This window comes from Acartia tonsa, chromosome 10 (genome assembly GCF_053477335.1).
Source record: "Acartia tonsa isolate MP-2025a chromosome 10, ASM5347733v1, whole genome shotgun sequence".
Taxonomy (NCBI): domain Eukaryota; kingdom Metazoa; phylum Arthropoda; class Copepoda; order Calanoida; family Acartiidae; genus Acartia; species Acartia tonsa.
Window position 1 is genome coordinate 8,411,719 of NC_137269.1, and position 26,101 is coordinate 8,437,819.

General features: G+C 32.9%; 3 protein-coding genes across 4 annotated transcripts in view; all 3 read left to right on the forward strand.

Annotated features, from left to right (window-relative positions):
• Positions 1-7: 7 nt before the first annotated feature.
• Positions 8-15,823, forward strand: LOC145329321 (protein odr-4 homolog). The gene is made up of 13 exons (XM_080173381.1): positions 8-109; positions 687-791; positions 1,788-1,859; positions 3,677-3,766; positions 4,254-4,363; positions 4,784-4,901; positions 5,294-5,416; positions 6,184-6,269; positions 7,392-7,455; positions 8,159-8,249; positions 9,132-9,283; positions 9,881-10,033; positions 13,146-15,823. Exons 1-13 carry the CDS (start codon positions 58-60, stop codon positions 13,253-13,255), a joined length of 1,326 nt encoding a protein of 441 aa, XP_080029507.1. The 5' UTR covers positions 8-57; the 3' UTR covers positions 13,256-15,823.
• Positions 15,824-17,696: 1,873 nt separating this feature from the next.
• LOC145329322 (uncharacterized) lies at positions 17,697-19,469 on the forward strand. The gene is made up of 2 exons (XM_080173382.1): positions 17,697-17,787; positions 17,935-19,469. Exon 2 carries the CDS (start codon positions 18,005-18,007, stop codon positions 19,241-19,243), a length of 1,239 nt encoding a protein of 412 aa, XP_080029508.1. The 5' UTR covers positions 17,697-17,787; positions 17,935-18,004; the 3' UTR covers positions 19,244-19,469.
• Positions 19,470-20,338: 869 nt separating this feature from the next.
• The window catches only part of LOC145329323 (uncharacterized), a 35,909-nt gene continuing 30,146 nt past the window's right edge, over positions 20,339-26,101 (forward strand). Inside the window, exons 1-4 of one of the 2 annotated variants that reach the window (XM_080173383.1) lie at positions 20,339-20,433; positions 23,553-23,651; positions 24,356-24,425; positions 25,285-25,361. In XM_080173383.1, the coding sequence (XP_080029509.1) occupies positions 23,554-23,651; positions 24,356-24,425; positions 25,285-25,361 (245 nt within the window). In that variant the 5' untranslated portion in view covers positions 20,339-20,433; position 23,553. Of the gene's footprint in view, positions 20,434-23,529; positions 23,652-24,355; positions 24,426-25,284; positions 25,362-26,101 lie in introns of those variants that run through there. The other variant, XM_080173384.1, reaches the window with a different exon arrangement.

Genomic DNA, 26,101 nt, shown 5'->3' on the forward strand with positions numbered 1-26,101 from the left:
AAAAAAATTAAATTACATTCTGGCATTTTTTTTATTCAGATATTTAAAAAAAAAAAAATGCCGAGAACAGTATTTTTAGATCCTGGTGTCAATTTGGAAAATATTGAAGGTACTACCAGAAATTTTTGATCATGGAAAGAAAACGAAGTAGCGGGTTACGTCGTAATTTCACAGTAGCTTTTGATAGGTTATTTTAGGTAAGTTAGGGTAAGTAAATGATAATGATTGTCCCGCAGGGTTAGGCAATAGGTCCCACAGGGGCTAGAATAGGAAAAATGTACTTTGAAAATATGTCGAAACCAACTATTCAGTTTTCTTTCCATGATCCGGATTTTTTGTTATATTGCTCCGAATTCGATTAATTTTCGTTGGATTAAAACCGGTTCTGACCATAAACTAAAAAATAGTGTAATTTTTTTTGGAGGTACTTTAAAAAATAAAATAAAGCTAAATAAAAAAATAGGTTTTTGGGATTCAACAACCCCATCCTCAAGTGCCCCTAGAGGCCTCTAGGGGCTTAGCCGCTAGAATTACAATAAATTGCTCCCTTTTTATTTGCCAGGGCCTTCGGATCCTCTAGGCCAACAAACCGCAAATTAATCTCAGTTTTATTTTACCTTACGCGTGAAGCTGTCTATAATACGAAGCAATTCATAACTATAAATTGATAATATTTTAAATTAAAGGTACTGGCGCACTTATTGGAGGGTATCTCCCCGCACATGTTCTTGGAGTGTACGCTGCCCCTACCCCTGTGGAGGAGGGGGATGACGGGGCGGATCAAGTTGCAGGTATTAAAGGGATAGTTGCATGTAGTGCATTTAAAAAGTTTGATTGCAAGCATAAGTTACAGGAATAGCTAGCATCTAACATATGTAATTTTGTATGACAATGAATAGCTATTAATTAGGCAACACTAGAATAGTCATCATGCTGTTTTTGTGAAAACAGGACGGCCATTTATGTTGCATATATCCAAAAAATATGATTTTCAAGTCATGATATTTTTAAAACTACCTGGTAGAAAATATATGTGAGAGGGGAAAAACAGAAAAAATACAGAGTTCTGATAATGGTTTTTCAATGTTTTTCCTCTCCTTGGGGGAAAAAAACTCGAAAAAAGATGTGGGAGGGGAAAAAAATGAACGAAAAAAAGGGGGGGGGGGGGGTAATGCAACCATCTCGTAATCAATGTATAAATGGCACTTAAAATTTGAATTTCGATCTAAAATTTTGCATGAGTAATCCTTGGTAGGTATATTTTCCCTAAATCGAACAAAATGTGAAATGATACAAAAACATTTTTTAGATTTCTAGTACCAGCAACTACCGGCTAGAATCGTTTGAATATGTTTTGGAGCAGCAAAAAGTATTATGTGGAGATAGGTTACGTGATGGATTTGCATAGAAAAAAGCAAAAAAATGGCTAAACGGCTGAGACGCCAGCCGATAGCCGTTACTTTTCTAACTTTTTGTTCGATTTAGGGAAAATAGACCTACCAAGGATTACACATGCAAAATTTCAGATCGAAATTCGAATTCTAAGTGCCATTTATACATTGATTACGAGATGTTTGCATTATAACACCCCCTCCCCTCCCCTTAAGAGTACTTAAAATATATTTTGATTGTTTCCCTCCTTGGTGTAAAAACAAGGGAGGGGGGGGGGGGGGTTAAATATTTTGCGGCCGTGGTAATAAATGAGTCTTGTGCAGAACATACAGTACACCCCTGTTAGTATTTCAGAAAGAAGGCGTCTTTAAGAATATTTGTAAATTTTTTTTCAGGCGAAGGACCACCAAAATTAGACGTTCCCTGGATGATTGAACATTATAAACAAGTTTTAAGATTGCTTCCAGGTAGTATTATCACAATTAGGGTTGGCAATCCGAATCCGGGATCCGTCCAATTATTGGAAATTTTTAACCCAGTGCAGAATCCGCAATTTTGATAACGGATTCGGATTGTTAATTTTTATGACTTTTGTAGCAATTACAAATTATAAAAACCAATAAAGTATTTTATTGTTTTCTAACTACAAATAAAATGGTGGGTAGCATCCAAATTTATTTGTATTTTATTTTTACAGTAGCTTTTGGTGATTGGTTTAGGTTAAATGTCCTCTGTAGGGACTAGATTTTTTTCATTTATAAAAAGACCTTTTAAAATATTATATTAAAGGGAATATACCTACTGGTCCTGCAATGGATTTAAGCTATTTTCTTTGGGGCTGGGACAACCCCCCCCCCCCCCCTCAAAAAAAAGATACCCGTTTCCCTCCAAATTAAAAAAAAACTAATTAAAAAGGAGTAGGCCGACTAACCCCCCTCCTACCTCCCCAAAAAATATTCCCCCCTCAAAAAAAAGAAAAATATTTTTACTCCTTAAATCTAAAATATAAAAAATCTGGTTCATCAGACCCCATTGAATTTCAAGAGGCTATGGGCGAAGCTACAATTTTTATACAATAGAATATTCATCTGTTTGTCAAAAGGCATGCGGAAAATTTATCGCGGCCTTTTATCTTTTTTGCCTTGTTTAAAGTTTTAATTTTATGTCAATTCAGCTATCCTTTGACATAGTCCAACTTCCTATTAAAACATTAACTTTTGTTGTATGTTGTCTCAAGTTTAATTTATTGTCAAAAGGGTAGCTTTTCTGTATTTATAGTCTATACGTCAGACATAGTAAGGTCTGACGTAAAATGACGTTTTCCTAACATTGGAATGTTAGTTACAGTGGTTCCCAAATATAAACTGGTGCTTTTATATAACTTTGATTGGTTGGTTCAAAACCAGTAGTGTCCAAACTATTCAGCCAATATTTTTTTGACTTAGCGTTTGATGTTGAAAAAATGTAGGTATAGAAAACAACAAATAACGATAAATTGCGTTATTTGAACGGTCAATTTATTTTTCCTATGGTTTTTGTTATTCTTGTTATGAAAATCTCAATTATACCCTTCACATACAAACATACAAGTCTGGCTTATTCAAAAAAACTAATTAAGTTTTCAAGGTCCTTGATCTATTTTTAATTATTTTTTTAAAAAGCAGATAATAATTTCAGGTATCAAAAGGACAAGATAATGGCCGATAAATTGATACACATCCCCAATTAATGATGATACACAAAATTTTCCCTTCTGTTGGTTGTTGGTTAAAACGTTAGGACATTAAACTTAATGAACCAATCAAAATGCACTGAAGTCTTCAAAGTTGTAAAGCCAACGAAAAAGAAAACGTTATTATAAAACTTTGGGGACTAGTGTTATACCGAATACCTGCCTATATAAAACAATCGATCATTATTATCAGTTTACTAGAGTTATTTAAAAACATTGCCAGTTTTCCTATTGTTATAATTCATCCCTAAGCAGATGAATAGTTATTAATTACATCGTATTATAAACAGCTACCATAAGATATAAAAATGTACAATTATAAGATTAAAACTAGTTTTGTAAGCCCCGAGATACAGAATGCACTGCACAGTCTAACAAAACTTGTGTTTAGCTTATGATTGTTCATTTTTATAATATTCGTAGAAAACTGGATATCATACGATACATGATTTTTCAGTATTGCTTAGAACCGGTTCTAATCTAGCGGATATTAAACGGTTTCGAAGCCATAATGGAATATTTTATTCCACACCTTGACATATTAAACTTCAGGTGGCCTTCATGTGGTCGGTTTTATCATTAATGCAACATCAGAAAGTGTTTCTTCCAAATATGAATCTAAAATTAGAAAACTATTGACAAGTAAGTTTTTATTTTCAAAGAAGCGCAGCTACTTAGTAGTTGACGTTGAATCAACTGTCACGTTACGTCGCACTCTAAATTAATTGTATTCGTTTCTGTAAAACAGCCTACCTACTTATTTTTTTTTATTTAAATTAATCTACAGCCAATAAACAACTAACAATGAGTACTGAAAACATATTTTCATTTTTCACTCACTCTGGAGGGCAAAAAAGTTAAAAAATGTGTGGGAGGGGTAAAAAAAAAACTTAAAATATTTTTCAATTCCCCCACTGCCACCACATAAGGAAAAAAAAAATAGGGAGGGAGGGGGATAAAATATTCATTAGCTGTACAGTTGCTCTCATCGTAGTTCTGTCCATATGCCTTTATTTTCAGCTTTTTTAGAAAATCATTTGACTGTTCTTATTACATGCTTTTTCATGCTCCTCATTTACAATTTATTATTATTTTCCGTATTATAAACTATATTCTTTTATGTTTACAGGTATTCGAACTTATGACCCCCTTGTAGAAGAACCATTCCTTTTGTATACCAAGTCTATGAAAACCAGTTCTTTGGTGACAGAAAATACAATCTCAAGTCTCGAAGTAAAGGTAAAAAAAGAGCAGGAGGTTTTCACCCCACATAAAATAGCCTAAAACCGTCGCAGGATATGGAAAGACATATAACTGAAGCCAGCACTGCTCTTAAATCTGTTCTGTACCTATCAAGTTTCCATCGGCGAATTTTAAGTTTAACAATTTTCTTACTGATTGCTTAAAAGCAACAGAATTAGTTTCTTTATTATATATGCTCCTAGCAACTACAAAATTGAAAAAAATTGAAAAAAAAATTTCTAAGAGGATAACGCCAAAAGGAGAACTCAACCAGTTCAGTAGTGAAAAATCGAACTTCAGATAATGAAATCTTTCTACTTTATATAATTTAAATAGGATGTATAATTAAATCAACAAGTATTTTTCTTTATATGTCCCATTGAATGTACAACAACTAGCAATCTTTAAATCTTGTAGGTATACGACAGCAAGTTAGAATTTATCCAGCTGGATACAAAGCTGATACTAGATTGTCCTGTCGCATTGAAATGCGGAGAAAATTCTGATAGAATGCTGTTAGCCCATGCTGAAAAAGGTAGAGTAATTACTATTTTCTTTACAGTTTCATATTGTACCCCTTTAAAGCAACTGCCATGTCAAATCTCAGAGCTGTAACTCTTTATTTTGTTCAGTTCCTTTGACTTTTAGTTTTGGTTTTAAAAAGTGTCACTTCCGCCTCCCGCCTTTGTTGTTAAAAAAGTAAAAAATCAACATGAATAAAATGGACTTACGGACATGCTGGTAACGATTATAGAGATGCTACGCTTTCTAAATCGTACCTAACTACTACAGAAATCACCATGCAAAGTTTGAAATCGATAGGATAATTCTAATATGCCTAAATTAACAAAAAAAAGCTCTCCTTTCCAGGCGGACGGACGGAGGCTTTTAAAAATATAAAATAAACAAAATCATATAATATTACAGGTATAGAAAAATTGGAGCGCTCAATGTCAACCAGCCTCTGTCTGTTTAACAATCAAATTTTACAACCTGACCAACCTATCTGCCCTCCACAAATCAAGGATTCAGCCAAAAAAGGAGGAAAAGGTAAAATAGTTTGATAGTTGAATTATAGACTACTTCATAGAAAGGGCGGAGAAAATAAAAAATATGTATAAGGGGGAGGGGGAATAATATAGAAGGTACTGAAAACTTTTTTCTATTTTTTCCCTCTACTTTGATGAAAAACTATGGGGGGGGGGGGGGGTGATGAAATATTTTGCAGCCCGGCAAGAAAAATGAATCTTGTGTAGAATATACTGAAGAACTTTCCTGAATGGGAGCGCAGTGGCAGAAATGACAGGTGTCCCAACTATTGATAGAATAACATTAACACACACATCTCTTCTGAAATATAAACAGACTTGATGTAATTTACAACCACAGAGTAAGCTATAACCCCAGAATCTTAATTTTAGAAAGTGGAATGAATATAAAGAATAAATAAAAAAACACAAATAAACAATACAAAAATATATTAACTTGGTGTATTTTTAACTATAACAACTTGGTGTTTCCAGCTTGATGTAGATCTTGGCTTGGTGTAGATTAACCTAAACAGGTCACAGATTAATCATATTAATCTTAACATATACACCCCGGGACTTTTTTTTGGATTAAATTATCGTGTAATACTTTGTCTTATAATTATATATGAACCTACCCATCCCCCCACTCATACAAACACACATTAAATAGCCTAAAACCTGCTTTGCTACACTTGGCCAATTCTTAGTGAGCACAAGAAAGGAAGAAACCCAGAAAATACATCTAGTTTCGCAGATTTTTATAAATCTTCAAAATGTTTATTTTAGGAAAATCTACCAAAGCTAATCTTGACGATACCATTGAGTCCGAAGATGGCGAGATTGTGCAATATAAAGTTACTGTTCTGACAAAGGTTACTTTTTTAGTTTTATTCATTTATATTAAGGGATAAGACAATGGACGATAAACTATTGTACATTGTACATCCTCAATAATGATAATCAAAATTCCCCTTCTGTACATTAAAATTTTGGGTTTGGTAAGTTTTTGAGTACGGATGATATAGCGGAATTTTAAAATGTAGTTTTGTTTATCAGTGTAATTGACACCCCTCCCTCCATGGGAATTTGGTTGATATTTCGTAATCCCAGTAATAGACAGGTGTAATGAAACAAAGAGGGGGGGCGGATGTGCCACTTTTTGAAACCAAAAATAAAACGCGCATGATCTCATCCCCTAAAAGAGTTACAGCTCTAAAATTCGGCACAGCAGTTGCTTTTGTGGAGAACAATATGGAACTGTGAAGAAACGGCCGCGAAACCGCCACTCCCGCCGAAAGCTGCCGTTCCCCGCCAAAATTTTTATGCCTTTTTTTCGCCAAATTAGACATTTCTCAATTATCTGAGATAAACTTTTTTTTCCCATAAAAATTTCCCTTATAGTTTCACGTGACACTTAATATTTCAAACATGTTTTTATGAAAAAAAAGGTTATCTCAGATGGTTAAAAATTGTCTATTATGTCGAGAAAAGGTAAAAAAAATTCGGCGGCTTTTGGCGGGAGCGGCAGTTCCACCGCCGTTTCTACACAGTTCCATATTGTTCTCCACATAAGCAACTGCTGTGCCGAATTTTAGAGCTGTAACTCTTTTATGGGCTGAGATCATGCGCGTTTTTCTTTTGGTTTCAAAAAGTGGCACATCCGCCTCTTCCCTTTGAAATTATTATATCCTATCCTATTATATAAAGTAGTAAGCGTTTTTAGTTTGTCCCGAAGGATCTCGCTAACCGCTGAACCGATATTATTCTCCTTTACACTTATAGGTCCTGGGAAGGTTTTAAACTATTTTTAGGGAGGGTGTCTTCAACTCCCCACCCCCCCCCCTAAAAAATATTTTTTTACTCTTATAAAACTCAAATTTAAAATGGGATGAGGTCGACTTTTCCCCCTCCTACCTTAAGTGCCCCTAGAGGCTTCTAGGGGGCGTAGCCGCTAGTTTATTATAAGATAATTTTAATTATGAAACATATTTTAGGATGACTTAAATGTTCCCGAAGATGTTGTTATTGAAGATAACAATGTTAGACTTAAATTGTTAGGTAATTGTGTTTTTTTTAATAGAAAATATTTTTTTTAACCAATTAATTATTGCCTGAAATTAATAATTAATATCTTATTTTCATGGGCGTGGGGAGATTTGTACCAGAAAAAAATATTTAACAGTTTTCAACAAATGAAATCATGCCTCAAACGACAGGCATCAATTCATTGGACTGGCGCAGCAGACCAAAATGCGCGACATTAAAAAGTTATGAACCATTGAGTTCTCCTTATTCACATAGATCCCTGGATGGGTTAAGGCCATTTTCATACTGGACTGTTAAATATACAAACAATATCTGTGGTAAAACAAAGGTACTGGGTGCCAAAAAGGTAATAGTTGCTTTCGCAATATTCCATAAAATTGTGAGCATGCTCAGTCAAATGCGCTTATTAAGTCTAGCTGTTCTTAATGCGCATAGTATAATTAAACGCACATTAAACAGTTTGACATAACAAGCGCATTTGACTGGAATCTTACTCACAACTTTACTGAATTTTGCGAAAGCTATTATTAACTTTGTAACATTCAGTACCTTTTTTACCCCAGATATTGTTTGTACATAGTCCAGTATGAAAATGGCCTAAACCCATCCCGGGATCTATGTGAATGAGGAGTACTCAGTGGTTCATAACTTATCGAGCGATAAATTATCGAGCATTTTAGTCTGTTGCGCTATTTCTAACTATTATGTCGACCAGGTGAAATGAAGAGTAGATGTTATGTGCCTGCTGGAACCAGCATCAAAGCTTGCAGGGAATATATTATCCAAGATGTTAGCAGAACAATCAGGTAGATTACTTTTTTTTTAGATTAGTGTGCCTACCAGGATTGTTAACCCGTTTTTTTAAATCAAAACCCACAACCCAACCCGTAAAAAAACCGGTTTTTTTTTCTCAATAAACCAATTATGTATTTTGTTGGTTAATTATAATTTTAGAAAAAAATAAGTAGTAATTTAAATTGGGTTTTTAGGCGTGTTACCCTATTCCCTCCCCCTAAAATATTATTGGGTGAGGTAAAAACTACCATCTTTTGTGTTATAATGAAAATGAGAAAAAATATTTAACTAAATGTAAATAATTGTAGGTATACATCATCATTTACTCCTAATTATCATAGATTGAAAAAAAAACATGGGTTTTAAATAACCATCTATTTTTATTAAAGCTTATTTGAGTAAATTTTATGACACTAGTGGCTGCGTCCCTTGTATCTAAGGGGACTCTTGTCTTCCAAGGGGTAAGGAGGCAGCAGAAAAATAGCCTAAAACCATCCCGGAACCTAAGTGAGGCTTGGCTGTAAAGGAGAACCATATCAGTTCAGCGGTTAGTGAGATCCTTCAATGTAAAGGAGGACCATATCGTTTTAGCGGTTAGCGAGATCCTTCGCCACAGACAAAAAAAATCTTACTACTTTATATGATAGGATGTGTCAATGATTTTTACCAAGTTTGCGTACTATTTTATATTTAACAAAAATTGGGTCATGGAAAGAAAAAAAAATGCGGGATTCATCGTAGTTTTACAGTAGCTTTTGAAGGGTTATTTTAGGTTAGGTTATAATTAATCAATGCCTCGCAGGTGCTAGCAATAAGAGAATAGCAGTGTGAAAAATGTGACGAAACCTGATACTTCGTGTTCTTTTCATGATTCCAAAATTGTTTTTTTTTAGGGGAAGAATACAATTGCACTGTGACGTGCTTGTTGGTGAAGAGGTGGAGGCGAGCCACATTCCGGTTATCCATGAACCTCCGCGCAGGGTCTTCACACGTCTACCTGCTACAGCTGGCCTTGCTGTCTCGGACTACCTCTACCCGGGGGAAGGTAGGAAGATCTTAGTATCATAGACAGCTTTCCGCGGATATTAAAAATGTAAGGTTAAAACCCGTTTTGTAAGACCCGAGGGGCCTAAGGCCCTTGCTAACAAAGCTGGTACTAATATTATGAGTTTCAATTTGATATTCGTGGAAATTTGTCTGTAATACAATTTGATACATAATTTTGTAATACGGCTGAGAACCGGTTCTAATTCAGCGGATATTAATCGGTTTCAAAGCCATACTGGAATATTTCATAAAGTAGCGTAGCAAATACAAAATGTAAAGTTCCACATGAAAACAATAATTTTGGTAATGTTAAATATTTTTTTTCTGATATTAAATGAATAAAATCGATCTCTTGCATTCTAATAATCAAAGCAACTCTTATATTTGCTTAAATTCACCAAATCAACAAGACGAAATTATCATTTCCATTTCCATTTATTTTCAAAATGAAGATTCTAGGTATTGTAAATGACTTCTATCTATTATTGAACTTTTTAGAACAACTTAAAGTTAAAAACAAAGTCAATCTGTTACTTTAGCTATTCTATCTGATAAGTATAATACAACTTTAGTGAAAATACCCCTATTATCGTAGGTCCCGAAGATAGTATTGAGTCGATCAAAGAGATATTTGGTTTCACACCTACAGAGGATGAGATAGAAGATGATCTGGAGATAGTTGCTGCTGTGGGCGACGTCAAACCAGACGTAGATTCCAAGAAGGAGGATAAGAAGAAATCTTTCTTAGGTATACCTAAGTAAAATCCGCAATTTTTTACTAAAGTGATAGTTGCATCAAGTGCATTTAACAAGTTTGATTGCAAGCATAAATTACAAGAATACCATATGATCTAACATATGTAATTTTTTATTACAATAAATAGCAATCAATTTGGCACCAACAAAATAGTTAGTATGATGTTTTGTGAAAACAGGACAGCCATTTTTTTATGATGCATATAACCAAAAAATATGCAGTTCACTAAATTCAATTTTAAATGCTTTTTGTGCAACTACCCCTTGTTAACACACCCGCTTTTTGAAAAGATAATTTAATTGATTCTAAACAGGGTTGTCGAATTGGGCACTTTTTTTGATATTGGGCGGCCTAATTGCCTAAAAGGGTTTTAGGCGGGTTTTGGGCGCCCAAAAGTGGTTTTGGGCACCCTTTTTGGGCAAATGTCGTAAAAAGCATATAAAAAGGATATAAAAAGGATATAAAATAGCCTAAAACCATACCTAGACTTATTATTATAAATAAAATAGCCTAAAACCACCTCAGGACCTATAAAGGCTCCACTGGAAAGGAGAACCATATCGGTTCAGCAGTTAGCGAAATCCTTCTCTAGATACAAAAAATTTATATAGTTAACTAGCGGCTACGGCCCTAGAGGCCTCTAGGGGCACTTGAGGAGGGGAGAGTCAAATTTGATAATCCAATTATTATATTAGATTTAAAAAGAAAAAGTAAAAAACATTGGGGGGGGGGAATAATTTTTTTTGGGGGGGGAGTGTAATTTTTTTTTCTAGGGGCAATCTCTTTTAGGGTGGTGGTACCCTCCCTCAAAATAGTTATAAATCTTCCCAGAACCTATGAGAAGCTACCCTGTTAAGGAGAACCCGATCGGTTCAGCGGTTAGCGAGATCCTTCGGTACAAACACACAGACACACAAACAAACAGACACACATCCTGTTACTTTAGTGTAAGGATATCACCCAAAAAATAGGCCCGCCCCCCCTCTTTTTTAACCCCCTTCCCTTTTCCTCTTCCCATAAAAGGGGGGTGCCCAAAACTGCTCAAAAGGACCTTATATTGGGCGGCCCAAAACCGCCCGCCTAAAACTGCCCGCCCAAAAGCGCCCGCTCAATATGACAACCCTGATTCTAAACCGTTCCGAAGGTGTTTCACACTAAATCAACCTAGCGAATATTCCCGTCATTTTATTAGTTAGCTTAAAGACTTTGGGTACTTTTATTGAATTCGGGTTATTTTTTGTTCCGAACTAAAGTATCCAAACTTTTCAACCAATAATTTTTATTTACAGGAAGTAGTCATTATATTTTTCTCCTACTTCTAGCCCCTCTTGGGGTTTTTAACCATGCGGTGCAAATTTCCTAACCTAACCTAACCTAAAATAACAAATCAAAAGCTACTGTGAAAATACGACAAAACTTATTAGTTCATTTTCTTCAGCACAGTTATGGAATCTCGACCACAAAGATTTTTTTATCCAATCTTGACAAGTGAGGTATTTTTGGAAAGAGGAATATATACAGAAAATGTTTATGTAAATTAGAAAATCCGCAGAAATCATATTTGCAAGTTATTTGCAAAAATCTGCAATGTTAATTTGCAAATTTAATTTCATGCCTTAAATGACAGATTTAGAAAAAAATCTTTTTATGAATCATGTTTATTTATAAGTTTAGAACATAATTAAGGCAAAACAATTTTCTTTAGTGTTACTTTTTTCACCCTATATCAGAAAAAAGCAGTTTCTCACATTTTATGATAAAAAAAAGGTGTAGGAACAAAAAATATGTTTTTTCTTGATGTAAACACAATTATTGGCATAAAATCTATCATCCTAAATGTAAAAATCAGATATAGAATCCTTTTTAGAGGAAATATAGTGCAAAAAGTAACTAAGACATTTTTGCAAAGTATGAAAATCTAAAGAAAATAGTTCTTTTTGCTTTTGATATACATATTAGATAAATGTATATAGAATTAGTGATCAAAAACTATAAAACATGTTATAAGTTTTTTCAACACTGTCATTGATTAAATTGCACTTTTAGGTTTAAGAATTACCAAAGTAGTGCATAAAAACTCTTTTTATGAAGTAATAAAACAAAATAAATGCCAAAAAACCAACTACATAATGGCCTACTGCATTATAAAAAACGCCTAATTGTTGATTTGAATTTATTTTGTTTAATAACTTAATAAAAAGAGTTTTTATGTGCAACTTTGGTAATGAGTAAACCTAAAAGTGCATTTTAATCAATGATAGGGCTAAAAAACTTATAACATGTTTTATAGTTTTTGATCACTAATTCTATATACATTTATCTGATATATATATCAAAAGCAAAAAGAACTATTTTCTTTATATTTTCATACTTTGCAAAAATGTCTTAGTTACTTTTTGCACTATATTTCCTCTAAAAAGGATTCTTTATCTGATTTTTACATTTAGGATGATAGATTTTATGCCAATAATTGTGTTTACACCGAGAAAAAACATATTTTTTTGTTCCTATACCTTTTTTTTATAATAAAATGTGAGAAACTGTTTTTTTCATATATAGGGTGAAAAAAGTAACACTAAAGAAAATTTTTTTGCCTTAAGTATGTTCTAAACTTATAGATAAACATATTTCATAAAAGATTTATTTATAAATAAGTCATTTAAGGCAAGAAATTAATTTTGCAAATAACCATTGCAGATTTTTGCAAATAACTTGCAAATATGATTTCTGCGGATTTCTAATTTACATAGGCGTTTTCTATGTATATTCCTCTTTCCAAAAATACCTCACTTGTCAAGATTGGATAAAAAAATCTTTGTGGTCGAGATTCCATAACTGTGTCAGGAAGGGAACGGACATTGGGCTGTTAAATACACTAGCCCCCAAAGTTTTATAATAACGTTTTATTATTCGTTGACTTAACAACTATAGGGACTTTAATTAAATTTTGAATGCTTGGTTTATTAAGTTCAGTGTTCAAACGTTTCAACCACGTATTGTAATCTACGAAAGGGACAATTTTATTTATTATCATTGTGGATGTACATCAATTTATCGGCCATTGTCTTATCCCTTTCAATTCCTGATAAGTTATACTTTTTAGGATCTTCTCGTCAAGTACTGCTGTCCGTCGGTGTAGCAGCTATCAGCGCTGGTCTGGCCTGGTTTAGATTCAAACAATCGGCGGAAGACGGCGAAGGAGAAAAAGAATAATATCAGTATCGCTTCAAAACCGATTAATATCCGCTGGATGAGAACTGGTTTTCAGAAATTTTGTGTAGTATCGTATTATATCCAGTTTTCAACGAATATAGAAATGAACAATCATAGGATTGAAGCCTGTTTTTCTAGCCGGTGCCTTCGGCATCACGGGGCTAAAAAAAACATTGATACGTCGAAGCTAGGTACTCAAAAAAAATTCTTCAAACTTATACATTTCCAGCTGTTCTAAAACAAAAATTTAATTTTTATCTAAATTTTTCTACATGAATTCTTATTGTAAATGTATGTATATTACTTTTTTTATACCAATAATTTTCACGAAGAGCGTGGTTTATTCGGGCGACAAACTTTCTAAAAACATCACAAATATATTATTATTATATATTTCTTTTCAAATTTTCTTTTCATTTCAAATTCTTTTGAAAACTATGTTTATGTAATTTTTCATAAGTTCAGTCAATAATCAAGTTATTAATTTCATAACATATACTTATCTTTGATCACAAAATTAAAAAGCATTTAAAACTATCTATAAAAAGTCAAGAATCTCATAGAGTTCATAGAAAAAAATTATCTAATATAACAGAAATATTTTATTAAAAGTTACCATTTAATAATTTGAATAGTAATATCACATGTTTTAAATGAATTATAGATTTTTACAACTTACCTCTCCCTGCACCCATGCTACATCCAGGGAGGGAGGGGACATTGGGCTATTTGTTAGCCGAGTCCCCAAAGGTTTATTATTACTTTTTCTTATTTACTGAATTTTAATTGGTTATTTCATTAAGATATGTGTCCAAACGTTTTAACCTCAAACAGAAAGTACAAAAGGGCTATTTATGTGTATCATCATTGGGGATGTATATCAATTTCTCTGCTATTGTCTTATCCCTTTAGGTCCCTGACTAATATCCCATAATTATACAGAATTCAATTTGTATATTTAGCTGTGCGATCAATGCCGCTTTTTTTCAACAGCTTAAGCAACCAGGGATCTAAAGGGATAAGACAATGACCGATATATTGATGTACATTACAAATGATAAAACACAAAATTACGCCTTCTTTAGATTGTTATTATTGGTTGAAACGTTTGGACACTCAACTTAATGAATCTACCAATAAAAATTCATTAAAAGTTCCCAAAGTTGTTAGGCCAACAAATAAGGAAACGTTGTAATAAAACTTCTGGGACTATGCTAATAAATAGTCCATTGTCCCCTCTCTAAATGAACAAAGAGACAGGGTGACCGAAAAAATTTTGTTTTTCGGCTTTGTTTAGGTATACCTTAAGATTTAGAACCGTTTTTTCGCATAGGTGAATTGTAAATTTATAAATCTGGTGTTTATTTGGAAATGATGCGACACCATATATTTAAAACTTCTTTAAAAAGCTCCAAAGTTAATTAAGTTTGCTCAGAAAAAGTTTGAAAACAAACTTTTTATTATCGAAGCTTCTCTATTAGTTTAATATTGTCCCTAAAGTAGTAAGTTTTTTTTGTCTGAAGCTTAAGATCTTAATATCTACTGAATCGTATGGATTCTCTATTTTAGATAAGCATCATATAGATCCTTTAACGGTTTTAGGCTATTTTATTATCAGATTTAATTCTTGTGAAGGTTTTCAGCTATTTAAAAGCTCCAAGTTGCCCATTTGAATGCAGAGCCTCTAGATGCTAGGGGCGTAACCGCTTGTATAAAAATATTTAAGTATAAAAACAATTTGCTTGGCAGCTGTCAAAGAAAGATGTCTTGGTTTTCTTTAGAATATTCCCATAAATATTGATGATCTTCTTAACTAACTTTGTCCATGTGTCCTCCATTCCTCTGTGATAAAAATGATAATTCTATGTAAGGAATGTGATTTTCTCCAATGCTATTTAAGATATTGGTCTTTTTGAGATTATTGTTACCAATAACTATACTCAATTTGTTGTGTCTTTGTAATATTTTTTAAAAAAATTTTCTATCCTCGCTATTTATAGTTGTTTTCGTACTTGTTTTCTGCATAATTTATATTTTATAAATTCTAGTTAATTACTTCTTCTTTTCTTTTAAACTTTGTAAAACATTTTATATTATTTTTTATCAAAATTTGAGGTTTCTCGTATTTATTCGAAACCGATAAATATCCGGTGGATTAGAACCCGTTCTCATCCATATGTCTAGCATCGTATTACATCCAGTTTTCTACAAATATAAAAATATACAATCATAAGATTAAAACCAGTTTTTTGATTCTTACCCAAGATATTGTACATGTTATATCCGCGGAAAGCTGTTTATAATACGATGAAAGAAACAACTTTTATTAAAAAAAAAAGATACAACATTTTTTATCCATTTACAGAGGAGCTGCTTATATTTATATTTATTATCTTTTTTTGTATTGAAAAAATTTTATACTTTTATATAATATTGTAATTAATATACCTAGATCTATGTAAGAAATTCTTAAGCATTTATTTTTATATGACCCACTTTATTTGTTTATTTGTCATAGTTTTCAATTGTTAAATGTTTATCTAATGAAATAAATATTTATTTTTGTTATTTTCTTTAAAAATGTGAAGTTTTAAAAGCGAAGTTTTTGTATAAAAGGGTCAGTCCGTACTTCTGGAATGGATATAGCTTTTTAAGGTGCGAGTTTTAAGGCTTAAAAACAGTAGTAGAACGATTAAATGTATGTTAACTGGACAATTTTTTTTTCTTTCAATAAGCAATATTTAATTTAGTGAATATTATCGTTCTATTGTTGTTTTTAAGCCTTAAAACTCACACCATTATGGAATTTTAACACAACCTACCTCCACCTTTTTCCTCCAGTAATTTTCATCTTTAGATACAGGGATGCGGAGCCGTTTGATTTTTGTTGCGGCTCCGGCTTCTACTTACATAAAATCATGAAAAATTCAAACAATAGCCTATTTTTTACTTTTGAAGGTTATAAAGTTCAATTTTTGAGAAAAATGGACTTGAGACAATGGTTTCCAAATTATAAAATTTAAGCATTATGTTTAATCAAGGTATTTTTTCAGATAATTTTATAGCTACCCCCGGAGCCACTTTGAAAATAACTGCTTCAGCAAAATATGGTGGCTCTGGCTTGTTTTACACAATGCATTTTATCCATTGTCTCATCCCTTCAGGTTCTATCATAAAAGTTATATTTTGTGAAGATAAGATAACATTCATTGAAACAATATGTAGTTGTATTTTATTATGAGCTAAGCTATTCTATAATGTAATCTAGTATGGGGGCTAAGTTTACTTATAAAGTATTCTGGATTTCTATCCGTAATAGATGGTGCGGTGAGGTTGAAACAATCTTTTCCATTTTGGCTTCGAACAACGAATAATCTCCGCTAGATTATAATCAGTTTTCAGCCGTACTAAAAAAATACTGTATAGCATCGTATTACAGACAATTTCCCACGAGTATTATAATTAAAAAAACATAACTTAACTAGGATCAGAGTGAGCAAGATGCTCCAAATATTGAGCTAGATTCTTGAAACTTGGTACACAAGCCTAGTCTCATAGGTACTACATCTAAATGGCAAAAAAATACAAAAAAAGTTTTAGGTTAGGTTAGGCAAGAAAAACCCTGCGGAAATGGGGTGTTTAGGCCTTTTTGGGTCTATTTTGATGTAGGGGTTTAGTCCATTTTTTCTAAAGTCTGTGTTAGTTATAGTTTTTTTTTTGAGTTTCCTTCCCCAACTTGATGAATCATCTTAAATAATGTCCTTATGAATATGAATATATAATCAAGGAAAAACTTAAGAAAAAAACAATAAAAGTAAATTTTCAAAATAGACCAAAAAGGTCTAAAAATCCCGTTTCCGCAAGGTTTTCTTACCTGACCTAAAAAAAAAAAAAATTTGCATTTTTTTCATTTTGATGTAGTACCTATTGGACTAGGCTTATGTACCAAGTTTGAAGAATCTAGCTCAATATTTAGACCATTTTGCTCACTGTTTAAGTAAAGATGTCATTAAGCCCCCCCCCCCCTCTTTTTATGCCTTTTATGAAGGAAAGCATGTAGTTTTCACTTCTTTAATGAATTAAAAAAAATACCTAGTCCTTTCTCGTTATTAAGTTTTAATACTTAAAACGAGAATGATGTGTAGATAGAGCGTGTGATGGATTTGCCCTGAAAATAGTAAAAAAAAAATGGCAAAACGGCTGAGCCGTTACTTTTCTAACTTTTTGTTTGATAGAAAATAGACCTACCAAGGATTTCTCATGCAAAGTTTCATAAAGAAATTCGGACTCTAAGTGCCATTTGCGCATTGATTACGAGATGGTTGCATTACCCCCCCGCCCCCCCCCCCTATTAAAAAATCAGAGGAACTTCGGTTTATGGTTTATTCTGTCCTTATTTAGAAAACGTATTTACCTGTGTTTAGTTAAATGTATTTTTTTCAGATGCATAGAATGATATAAGAAATTTAAAGAGTAAAACTGCAATCAAATAGTCTTGGTTTATTTAGAAAATGTCTGGTTAATTATTTAAGGTAAATAAAAATGAATCAAACTAAAATGTTCTTGTAGACTTTTTTTTATTTTATTTATTTTAACAAAAATGTACAGTTTGCTTAAAATAAGCTACCGGAAGATAATCATAATCATGTTTATTTGATATATAATAATTTTATTTTCAGACTTGCGGTAGAAAAGTATATTGAAGTGGAGTAAGCAAACAAAAAGTACCTAAGGAAATTGATAGAAATAATGGATAATATTGAAAAAGAACATTCTTGTCTGATATGTTTTAAAACATTTGCTACTGCTTACAGAAGAGACAGACATATGCGAACACATACCAGAGAGAAGCCATATTCATGTGGAATATGTGGAAAATCATTCTCTCATTCTGGTGATAAAAACAGACATATGATAACACATACTGAAGAGAAGCCATATTCATGTGGAATATGTGGTAAATCATTCTCTCATTCTGGTGATAAAAACAGACATATGATAACACATACTGGTGAGAAACCATATTCATGTGGAATATGTGGTAAATCATTCTCACATAAAAGTAATAAAGATGTTCATATGAGAACACATACAGGTGAGAAACTATATTCATGTGAAATATGTGGTAAATCATTCTCTCAGTCTAAAAATAAAAACAGACATATGATAACACATACTGAAGAGAAGCCATATTCATGTGGAATATGTGGTAAATCATTCTCACATAAAAGTAATAAAGATGTTCATATGAGAACACATACAGGTGAGAAACATATATGTAATATATGTAATAAATCATTTAGTCGTTCTCAGCATAAAAATGTACATATGAAAACACATACTGGTGAGAAACCATATTCATGTGGAATATGTGGTAAAACATTCTCTCTGTCTGGTGAGAAAAACAGACATATGAGAACACACACAGGCGAGAACCCAAATCCATGTGATGTTTGTGGTCAATCATTCACCACTTTAATTTCGAAAATTATACACATGAATGCACACAAGAAAATTAATGATAACTTACTATCAACAATGAAACCTGTTTGTGTAAAGATAAAGAATCTTTCTTCAACAGAAATAAGATCATTGTCTGAACCAAACATTGTTGATTTTATTAGTGAAGAAGAAACTGATATAAAAGATCCTCTCACAGTTCAGATAGATGAGGATTGTATGGTTGTAAATGAAGATAAAGATTCACCTGCCTACTTCTCAAACACTGTAACCATAAAAGAAGATAATATCAAGGAGGAATATATAGAAACAAACATGGAAGATAAGGATGCTACAGTTATAAATATTGAAGATGAGGAATTTGTAGAAACCAATATTGATGATCCTATCTCAATAAAAGTGAAACCTGTCTTGAGTGATATAACTTCTCAAGTTGTAAACATGACTGAAGTGATAAAAGAAGAATCTGATGATTATTCTTCTGAAAGTATTAACAAAGATTGTGATGATATTAATATTAAAGAATAATCTCTGATTATGAAAATATTTATGATTCAGAGATTTATGACAAAATTGATATACAAGAATTTAAACTTGAAGAACCCGACGTCTGAGATTAAAATTCTAAATTAAACTTAAGACATTTTTTTCAATTCAAAGCTCAAAAATAGAAATTTTATATCAATTTAAATGTTATTGATCACTGTTTGTAATTTTTGGATGACTTTGATTCTGCACATATATATATGCAGGGGTGTATATTCTGCATGGGATCCCCGGCTAAAGGGGGGGGGGGGGGGGGAAATAAAAAATAAGTGGTTGGAGGGAAAAAAAATGTAAAAATTAAGAAAACTGAAAACATTTTGTCCATTTCCCCCCCTCCTTGGAGAAAAAAACTAAAAAAATGTGTGGTAGGAAGGATAAAATAAATAAAATATAGAGTTCTTTAAATATTTTTTCATTTTCCCCCTACTTGGAGAGAAAAAACTAGGGGGGAAAAAAATAAAAAACTTTGTAGCTGGGGAAAAAAAAAAATCTTGTGCAGAATATACACCCCTGTATATATGTCTAGGTATTCTTTTCATTTATTGTCTTAAACTTTGGGTTTTCAATTTATATCAATATACCTAAATATGTTATTTACTATTGATTCTTATTTTCAATGAATATTAGAATTAATCTAACTTTTTGTTTTATCAGTTTTTAAAAATCTAACAGATCATTATGAATTAATTTCATTTTTTTTAAAAGTCTTCATTCTACAGGCTAGGCAGGCAAGGGGGCCGAGCGCTGCGGCTAGGCAGGCTAGGGAGCCGAGCGCAGCGGCCAGAGTTCATAGATCGCTGTCGGGGGGGGGGGGGGGGGGGACTCAAATTTTCAAAATTTTACTTTGCTCTTTAATGCCAGTATAACATGTGTAATTTCGAAGCTGTACCTCATTTCAGCTGACTTTTTCATGATTTTGGGGGACAATGTTTCTTAGTAAAGACGACCTTTTTATCTGCCCCCCAAATATCATTACATAAATTTCACTTTTTGGCTATACCTAATTCTCTGTAATTTTAGTTTATGATCTAGCTATGCTGTATTAATTTACCCGTATATATTTCATGTATTTTTTTTCAGATGCATAGAATGCAAAATATGTCCTTTTGAATAGACAGTGTCTATTAGACGCAGTGTATTTAAGAAAAAAACCTAAGAAAGAACAATTTAAGGTAAGTTTCTACATCAAAATAGTCCAAAAAAAAGGTCTAAAAACCTCATTTCCGCAGGGTTTTTCTTGCCCAACCTAACCTAAAAATGAAAATGACTAGGCTAATGTTCCAAGTTTCAAGAATCTAGCTCAATATTTAGACATTTTGATCACTGTTTAACGTAGAGGTCATTGCGCACCCTACCCCCCCCCCTTCTTACAACCAGTTTTATTAGAACGGTTCTTCGGCCCACTTGGGTCTAACAAAACTGGTTTTAATCTTATGATTGTAAAATTTTATATATGTAGAAAACGGGATACAATACGTTTCTATTGTACGCCTCAGAACTGGTTTTAATCCACCGAATATTATTTCGAATGAATACGAGAAATAAAGGGAGGGGTTTTAATGCAACCATCTCGTAATCAATGCGCAAATGGCATTTAGAATCCGAATTTCAGAATTAAATTTGGTATGAGTGATCCTTGGTAGGTTTCCTAAATCGAATAAAAAGTTAGAAAAAGTAACGGCTGGCGGCTCAGCTGTTAAGCCGGATTTTGGCTATTTTCAGGGCAAATCAATCATTAATTACAGAGGAATCAACTTTTGAATGATAGTTTTACATTATTCAGTCTAAAAATGATACTCTTGGCATTTTATAGCTTCTACCAGCCTTTTTCAGTCGATTCTAGCGGTTAAACAGCTGGTACTAGAAATTTTTAAAAAGTTTATTGGTATCATTATCGATAATTTTGCCCTAAAAAAAGTCCTAAAATGGCTAAACGGCTGAACCGGAAGGCCGTTAGCCTTTACTTTTCCAAATTTTTATTTGATTAAGGGAAAATAGACCTATTAAGGATTACTCATACCAAAGGGAACTATTCATGAACGAGAGCAAGGGATTCTAAGCACCTTCCAGCATTGATCCATAGTATTTTTTAGTAAATATACTAGTTTTATTTTTAATATTTGGTTTACCGACTAAAAAGTTCACCATGGTTTTTTATGAAAAAAATCTTTGAAATTAAAAGCATCTTTTGATGCAATATCTTCAAATGCTTTGATGAGTTTAAAGGACAAAATAAAATAACACGGCAGAAAAGCATCAAATGCTGTAAATTGCAAAAGTAAATTAATTTAACTGTTTACAATATTACAAGTTACCAACCATTTTTCTAAATATACTTTTTAAATCTAAATAATATTTATTTTGTGTCAAACTTTTAAACAACAGTTTGCACTCATCAAAACAATTGAAGAATGATGAAATTGCACAAATAAATGCTTAACATTTCAAAGTTTTTTTCATATAAAACCATGGTGAAAACTTACTTTTTAGTCGATAAACCAAATACTAAACTACGAAATACTATGGATCAATGCTAGAAGGTGCTTAGAATCACTTGCTTTTGTTCGTGGATAGTTTCCCCTTCATTCTGAAATTCGGATTCTAAGTGCCATTTGCACATTGATTACGAGATGGTTGCATTGACCCCCCCCCCCCTTTCCGAGGTTGCTTTTCGAGAAAGAGTTAAATATGTTTTCTATATGTACGGGTTTAAGTAAGATTTTTTTGACAATTTTAAATAATTTCCTTATTTTATTTGTTTAGCTATCTATTGATGTTGCTATACTTGTTAAGAATCTTAATTTTTATTTGAGATAAGAGTTTTCTTGCAAGTTTAAACAGCTGGGAGAAATAAGACAAAGCTATTTGTTAACTTGCTATAGCTTTTCAAAATAGAATAAAGTAAATGGATGGCTGTGTGCAGATAGAGATTAGTAAACCTTCAATTTTATAAGTTTGTAATATAGAATTAGATAGTTCAACTGTGCAATACAAGATATAGTTTGTACGCTTTTTCTATAGAGAGAAGAGGGTATTAGGCTGTTGTTGTTTTTTTCAAAAATTGAGGGTAACATGCATCTATAATACAAAGTCAAATTATGTCTGTCTGTCTGTCTGTTTGTTTGTTTGTTTGTTTGTAGCAAAGGATCTCGCTAACAGGGTAGTCTCATAGGTCCCGGGAAGGTTTATAACTATTTTGGGGGAGGGTAACACCACCCTCCCAAGAGAAATCGCCCCGAGAAGCAAACAAAATTCCCCCCCCCCAAAAAAAAAAAAATATTTAAATTTTTTTTTGAACTTAAATAATGGGATAGAGGGGAGTAACCCCTATAACTCCCCCCCCCCCCCTAATTTTTTATTTTATTTTTTAAAATTTTGATATTAAAAATCTTAATTTAAAAGTGGGTTTTGGGATTCAATTCCCAATATCCAATATGGTTCTCCTTTACTGCCAAGCTTTTTACAGGTCCTGAGATGGTTTTAGGCTATTTTATTTTTATAAATAAGTCTGGATATGGTTTTAGGCTATTTTTCTGCCCTTAATTATTCATTCGAATATAGAGCCCCTAGATGCTAGGGACGCATTCACTAGTGTGTAAAATGCTAAATAATAAAATACTATGGAGAATTTAGTGAGAAATACTTGTACTTGTTAAGACTAAAGTAGTAACTAGGCTGTTTTGTCGTGTCGGGTCATAAAAAAAGTTGAAAATTCAATTTAAGTTCTTGTTTTCTGCTCAGACTGTTAACATGTGTTTTTTACATTTTTTTGTTTGAATATTGAATTTTTATTTTCAAGTGATTGTTATAAATCAACAAGGATGATAATGTCTATAGAAGCTAATAAATATAGTTTTGGAGTATCTGCGCTGAGATCAAGTCTGGACAATACCTCATCATACTAAAGACTTTAAAATCTTGCACATGACACTAATAGTGAGAATATCAGGAATGTCTCGACCAATAAACAGGCGCAACGCATTGCAATGCATTACACAGCACAGTTAGGACTAAGGTTAAGGTCGTGCAATTTAAAGGGTTGATTGTCTGTTGGATGTTAATATTAGCCTAACATCCTATGGTGAGCGTTAGTGTAATGCATCCTATTACAAGGGGATGATGTGTTGGGTTAAGATTTTCACTTGAAATCGAAGTTGAACCCTGCGTTTATGAGGTTATTAATAGGAAGGTAGCGGCGTTATGAAGAATATTTTTGTAGGTGAAGACCAGATGGAAATGTTAACTTTACCAGTAGCAGCGCAACCTAATAACTACAATATTTAAATTACAGAATGTATGCTCTTGTACGCTACTACATAGTACCTCCGATATTTGTCGTCCTGTTCACAGTGGCCACCCAGGTTCTGGTACACCTCGGTAATTCTACCAGGTATAAATATTTACAGTAGGGCTTACAAACCGGTTGAAATCCGCTGGATTTTAACTGGTTCTCAGCCATATTGAAAAATAATTTATAGCATTGTATAACAGACAATTGTCCATTTAATTAATAACAGTTAATTATGCGTCATAAATAAAGATGATAATATGGGTTTTTTTACTGTTGATACATTTCTTCTAGAAAGGGAAGGCATACCTCTTTTAAAAGCCGTAACTCATTAAAAGGGATTTATTGACTTTCCAAAAATATACATGCATTTAGTCGAAGCTTACTTTTTATCCAATCTTTTAAACAGTGTTGTGGAGCGGGAGCCGTGGAGCCGCCATATTTTGCCGGAGCCGTAATTTTCGTTAAAAACGGCTCCGGACTAGATAAATAAAGAGATTTTTTTATAAATTATAATTTGGTAACTCTGTTTTGTCATGTGCAAATGCGCCTTTTAAGTTTTTCAAGTCCATTTTTATCAAAAATTTAACTTTTAAACCTTCAAAAGTCAAAAATAGACGCGGGGGAAAAAATATGTCGAGTTTTTCTTGATGTTAGGTCGGAGCCGGAGCCGCCATCATCACAGACGGCTCCGCGGAGCCAGAACCGGAGCCGCACTAAAATCAAACGGCTCCGCAACGCTGCTTTAAAATAATATTGTTAGTTTGAGTTTGATGTCATTTACCTTATATAATATGTTATTTTAGTGAAATATATTTTGAAACATTTCTGAATGTTGGAACTGCCTATTCCTGGACTGTTGTTGGCATTTTTATGGTGACTTTTTATAATGCGTAGCAATTCTTATAGGGCATGTCTATACGTCCATCAACTCTAGTATAGGTAAAGTTAATGTGTATGGAGTCTTTAAAATTCTTTTCTATCCCCTCCATTGTTGGTATAGATTAACTAGCTCTTTCCATCATGTTAGAATTGTTCTATTGATATAAAACTTAACATGAAGATTCCTATAACTAACAGTTAGGTACGATTTAGGAACCGTAGCAACTTTATAATAGTAACCAGATAGTCAGTACGTCCATTTAAAACATGCTGATTTTTAAACTTTTTTCAATTTTTCATGGGATATAATTATCTTATTTATCTGATTTTTGTATTACTGATTCCTTAAACTACAAGGTACAATTATATTATAAGTGATGCATCTTTACAATCATGACCTAAAAATGTACTTACATTCTTAAACAGTATCCTATTTTTATTCAGTTTTGCAACAAATTTACTAACAATTTTGTTTTGACTTATACATTTATATTATGCTTATTCAGTTTTGACACTCTACAAGTGTTAATGTTTGTTTGTCTTAATGTTTCAGAGCATCGCTTTTTGTCTTAGTCAAATTTCAATCTTTTCCCAAACGATCATTTTTATGGTAGACAATTTCCAGCTTTAAATTCATTTGAAAGTATGTCAAACAGCTATTATTTTCTTTACTTAAAACTTTTTAACGGTTGGCTGCACAGCCTGTGTCTGACTGCAAACCAGACAAACTGAAACAGTCAAAAAGCAGTTATAATGTAAATTGCGCATGGCTTACAAATGAAAAATTCACGTTTCGAGACATGTCTTTTATCAGGTCTCAGCTATTTAATACATTAAACTATATTATTGTTAGCTATGGGCGTACTTGTCCTTGATTGTACCATCCAAAGTATTTCTGGGCCCCACAACACCTGCTGGTTATATCCCAAGGTAATGATATTAACACCAAGTACCTTATGGAACAGGTTCTTTATACGCTGCCAACGCCAATACTTTATTCTCTCATCTTTAAGCACTCTCAAGTATAATCTGTAATATGACAATAAATTAAAACCCCAAACAAGTTGGTTTCACTTCTGCAATATGTATATGTGTAATAATAATCAATCAAATCATAGATAAATATAATTTTATTAAACATAAAATTACACAGCACATATATAAATTAAACATTGACAATCAGCATTCTTGTGATCACAAAGACCTAAACATAATAAAAACATATCAATATACAAAATACAAGCATTAACTACCACTCCTCCTGTTTCTTTCTTCTCCTCCTCTTTCTACTCCATCTTCTCCAGCCTCTCCTTCTTGCTCAACCTCTCCTTCTTACTCTCAAACTGCTTACCATGCATGACCTCCAACATCTCCATAAAACTCTTCCTCTCAGACCTCCATTCTTCTCTCTGCCTCTTCCACTCTTCAGTATCAAGCCACTGCTGTTCTCTCTCTCGCCTAATAGCCCGGGAATCATCCCTAGCCCTCGCCTCAAACACCGACACCATACTCTCTTTACGCCGCACATCATCTCTGGCCAACTCAAGCTCCTTCTTGACATTGTCACGCTCCTTACGGACACGTGCCAAGTCCGCCTCCACCTGCTGCACCTGCGATTTCAGGCTTGAAATCTGCAGCACCATAGACCTGGCAGTCCCAGCCTCCAGCTC

Excerpts from the sequence above, each read along its gene's own strand:
- LOC145329322 (XM_080173382.1), top strand. The coding sequence starts at position 18,005 with ATGGATAATATTGAAAAAGAACATTCTTGTCTGATATGTTTTAAAACA.
- LOC145329321 (XM_080173381.1), top strand. The coding sequence starts at position 58 with ATGCCGAGAACAGTATTTTTAGATCCTGGTGTCAATTTGGAAAATATT. Across the intron at positions 1,860-3,676 it reads AGTTTTAAGATTGCTTCCAG|GTGGCCTTCATGTGGTCGGT; the intron begins GTAGTATTATCA and ends ATTAAACTTCAG. Across the intron at positions 9,284-9,880 it reads CTACCTCTACCCGGGGGAAG|GTCCCGAAGATAGTATTGAG; the intron begins GTAGGAAGATCT and ends CTATTATCGTAG.